Source organism: Kryptolebias marmoratus, linkage group LG2 (genome assembly GCF_001649575.2).
Source record: "Kryptolebias marmoratus isolate JLee-2015 linkage group LG2, ASM164957v2, whole genome shotgun sequence".
Taxonomy (NCBI): Eukaryota; Metazoa; Chordata; class Actinopteri; order Cyprinodontiformes; family Rivulidae; genus Kryptolebias; species Kryptolebias marmoratus.
The window spans coordinates 14,647,371-14,652,074 of record NC_051431.1 but is presented as its reverse complement, the minus strand read 5'-3'; the positions used below and the strand labels follow the sequence as shown (position 1 = coordinate 14,652,074).

The 4,704-nt window shown below is 42.7% G+C and overlaps 1 protein-coding gene across 1 annotated transcript in view; it reads left to right on the top strand.

Moving 5' to 3' along the window:
• Positions 1 to 4,483, top strand: part of abhd15a (abhydrolase domain containing 15a) — a 12,654-nt gene extending 8,171 nt beyond the window's left edge. The window contains exons 2-3 of the mRNA XM_037979446.1: positions 1,724 to 2,076; positions 3,283 to 4,483. Of these exons, the coding sequence (XP_037835374.1) occupies positions 1,724 to 2,076; positions 3,283 to 3,928 (999 nt within the window). The 3' untranslated portion in view covers positions 3,929 to 4,483. The remainder of the gene's footprint in view (positions 1 to 1,723; positions 2,077 to 3,282) is intronic.
• Positions 4,484 to 4,704: the final 221 nt, after the last annotated feature.

Sequence of the window (4,704 nt, the reverse complement as noted above, 5' to 3'; positions counted from 1 at the left end):
TTTTCTTTTCCTCTTCGTCAGCGAAGTTGAACGAGCTAAATATCTTTTCAGCTTCGCTCCCCCTGGAGTAAATAAGTGAACTCACTTGTGTTTCTCCGTTGTCCTTATTTAGCTTTGTTGCTAACCGGTAGCGCGAAAATCTCTGTTTCCACTCCGGCCACTCGACAGGGCAGTTAAACTTGAATTCACTCGGTGNAGTTAAACTTCGCCATGACAATAACTTCCTTTTAGGAGCAGGAAACGTTTACTTCTGACACCATGTGATGTACTTTCTTGTACATATGTTAAGACAAAAGAGGGTGCTGCTAGTCTCACTCAAAACGTCTTTATTTCAACTTAAGTGTTCTCTTAACTGCCGTACATTGGTTCCCAGAATCCTTTGCGAGCACTCTCTTAAAGTGACAGTACATCAGTATTTACCATACATTACACACACGGTGTCCACAAAATTATACAAACATATTCAGGTTTTGTTGTTGCACATCTACTTTGTTCAGACATTGATTTTTTTTTTCTAGTAACTACATAAAAAGGAATAGAAACTAAAGGCTTAGCATTCCTTGAAGGAAAGAATATTTATCTTAATACTCAAAACCTTTAAAATAAGTGTACTTTTTTTTACAGTGACAGTGGTTCCTATGCATGTCTGCAGTGTTTATACGACAGAAATTTTAATCAGCGTTGATGAAAAGCTGATTTTTTTAAGAGCAAAACACAACTGAAAAGCATTTTATCACACCATGTCATTCACCACCAACCGCTCTATGACCTAAATGTTTCTAAATGTCATGTTTGTATTAAAATAAACAATAGTTCACAGAATAAAACAGGTTGCTCTAAGTGTTTCTTTAAAGCAGCTGACCAAGAGAGCGGACTTCCTGTAAAAGCATGAGATCCCAGATTAGGTATTTTATGTATTCTTACCCTTTCAACCCTTTTTTTTTTATCAGTTCTGCTCTCAGCCTTGTTGAAGAGCAGATACAGACAGAGGCAGCTTTCTGTTTGCTATACGGACATTACCTCAGCTGACATTCTGCTCATTCATACCATCAGGGTCACCACAGGGTCTGAGAACTGCCACAAACTCGGAGACATTCTCCAACAGAAAGCCAAGTCGTGCTGACTCATCGTACCTTGCAGATGTGTCTTGAAATACAGACAGATACATATTTGTAGAGGAGAATTTGTTGCATGCGAGCTCAACAAGAAAGCTTCTCTGCCTTGGACTGATTTAGACACAGCATGCAGAAATTTGTAAGAGTGAGTTCATCAATTAAATTAAATAAAACATTTTGACAGAAAGAGAAATAGATGAACTTGTTAGAAAAAAAAAAGTTATTTTTTTGTTTCTTTGCCAGTGTGGCGCTGACAGCTGATATACAGTATACTTTAGTTTTACGTCAACACCTAAGTCTTTTTGCTTTTACTGCTTTCTCTGCAGCTGGTTGTGTGTTTTTCCTCTGAATAAAAAAGAACTGTGCCCATTCAGATGTTACAACTGTGGAGAGATCGGATGGGTTCTAAAAGGAGACATTGTTTAATTTTGCGGCAGAGACCGGGCCACGATAATTCGGCCATGTGTCCTGTTCATAAACATAACAAAAACAGGACTGCTTTAAGTAAACAACATTCCTTACTCATCATAAGCTCTTCACACCCTCACATGTCTGGAGGCACAAACATCCATTCATTGAGTTATTATTTTTGCTTTCCTTCTCCACAGTTGTGCGAAATGGCACTGGCCCATGGCTACCTCCCAGCAGTCTTCAACCGCCGCAGCCACAACGGCACACCACTCACCACCCTCAAACTGCAGCAGTTTGGCGACCCTTCAGACCTTCGCGAGGCCGTGCGTTACATCCGCTACCGCCAGCCGGCGGGACGGCTGTACGCGGTGAGCGAGAGCTCCGGCTCGGGCCTCCTGCTGTCTTACCTGGGGGAGTGCGGCTCATCGAGCTACATGACGGCGGCCGTGTGCCTGTCGCCCGTGTTCCGCTGCCAGAGCTGGTTTGAGAACGACCTCTGTCGGCCTCTGCAGTGGGTGTTGGCTCTGTACCAGAAGATAAGTCTCAGCAGGTAATCACAGGGAAACACACTGAACGTAGAAATACACTGGAATGGCCAATGGCAACACTTGTCGCTGCCATCTTGCTAGGTGCTACACCTATCACTTTGTGTTGTTTATATATCAAACCCAGAAATTGTGCATGTTATATGCTGTGTCATCAGTCCAAAAATGCATATAAATAGCCTTTTTTACTTAAATAAACATATATCATGTGTATTTTGAAAACAGGGGAAAAGAGCATGCAGTAATGATCCTCCCATTAAGTTCGATCAAACGTTAGCGACAGCAAAACGTTGCCTCAGTGCGGTCCTACTAACGGGATAAAATTACCAAGAATAACCAATTTACCACCTCAGATATCCATAATCTGCTGCTATGCTGGCAGTAATTAGGACACCTACCAAGATGGCAGCACAAATTCCGTCCTCGTTAGCTAGACTGCTGTGGTTAGTGATTACGTTTTATTTTTAATACAGTGGGGAAACATACAGGCATGTTACATATTGACAATGAGATGAGCAAAACTTTGATAATACTTAACTGGGTCCTATTTATACAGTTTTTATTATCATATCTGTTGCCTTAAAGATAATGTTGAGCACAATATTATTACTACACAACAAACACGATGCTGTGAGAACATTAAGCAGTTTTTAAAATCATTGCTTCTGTGTGACAGCCTGTAAAGAAATTATATTTTAAAAGTTTTCTAGATGCAAACATACGTTACCGTACATACACCCACTGTAACACAACCATTCCATTGTTTAAAGCAAGTTTTGTTAGTTTGGTTGACGACTCAGTCTTTAGTCCTTACGGCTTCACGGTGTCCACAAGACTACGCAAACATACTCAGGAGGTAATTTAGTTTAACAAGCTGATTTTTGTTTCCTTATGCCAGAAAAAAGGAAGATACTGAAAAATTTGGCTGATACGACCAACGGATACAAGTACCCATAAACCATTTATTGGAAAAGCGAAGGCCACTGGAAAGGCAATTAAGTTACCATAGCAACCAATGACTTGCTCATTGTCAATTTAGTGATTTTTGAGAACCATCGTGACCCAGAGGAAGTTTCTCAAATCAAGGCCATTAGGGAATTTGAGACCTGTACAGCTCTTCAAAAATGATGTACTGTTTTTCACTTGTCTTTCTTTTTGTGTGTGTGTGTGCGCGTGTGTGTGTGTGTTGTGTGTTTCTACCTGTATTGTAGGTACAGGACAGCACTGGGGGACATTATGCATACAGACGCTCTGTTTTCCAGCTGTTCCTTGCGGGGTGTGGAGGAGGCACTGTTCTGTCAGTCTGGGCATACTGGCTCCAACTCAGCAGCTCCAGCAGGCACCGGCAACGGCAGCAGCATCAGCACCTCGGTCGGCTGGGATTCCTACTGGGAGCGCAACGAACCGTTAAGAGACGTGGACGAAGTGGCGATTCCCGTTCTGAGCGTGTGCTCTAGGGACGACCCCGTCCGAGGAGACGCCCAGTCCACCATACCCTTGGAGCTCTTTGAGACAAACCCGCACTTTTTCCTCCTTCTAACTGACCGCGGGGGTCACTGCGGCTTCTCCGCCCAGTCTGAGAGGAAAGCCGCTTCTGTGGCAGCGCCGAACAGCTCGGCAGAGAGCGACGACACCAACTGGAGCCACAAAGTGGTGCTGGAGTTCTTCAGGGCCACCACGGACTTCTTCAACGCAGAGGAGAGGGCGAAGCAGCTCGCCGCTCGGAGGAGGGGCCTCGGAGGAGGCCTAGGAGGAAGAGCTTTCCGTCACCGTAGTGTCAGCACTTGCAAACGGGTGCCGGCGTGTTCCCATAATATCCACGCCATTTACAGTTGGCAGAGGTCCTACACTCAATGAGCGAAGCCTATTGGAAGTTTGAAGTACTTTGTGGCGTTTCACATCAGTCTGCAAGCTTAAAGCTTTTTAAAGACTGATAAATGAATTCCATTTTCAGAAAACACCTGAAAATATAATTTTTCCTTTAAACCCTGTACTATTTTTTTAGCATTGTTTAGGCTTCTGTTTCTGTGCCTTAAGCATTGCAGTGGTTGTGATGTACTACCGTATATCAGGTCACACACGGGCATTGTTTAAACAAAACACAGCCTTGTAGAAGTCAGGAACTCCAAAGGGGCACCATGTTGGGCTCATTCTGGAGGTATGAAATAAAATCTCTTCAACTCCTACTGTGTATATATGAAAGAGAGGATATTGTCATCATCATTACCTGACCTGTGGAAACTTGTCTGTTTCTGCCACCTGTCCAGCTTTTAGAAAACAACTTTTGTCGTGAGTTTGTACTTTACTGAATTGGGTATTTTGTGTAAGTGCTAAAGCTGAATTGTTCAAGTTTATATATTGGACAGTTTATTTGTGTTTTTCCCTTAAGCATTAAATTCAAGATTCAAGATTGTTTATCGTCAGCCTAATCCTGCACTGTACAAGTACACAAAGGGATGAAACAGTGCTCTCCTAAGCAGCTGGTGACATTCACAGGACAAAATTAAGTGGAAAAACAGGCCACAAATATAGTGCAAAATCTTGTTCAAGTACAAGGTAAAAGATATAGAAAATGGGCAGGGGGCAAAAGGACTGATTAAAGACAAGAGGACTAGTCAAATATTTTAGAACTA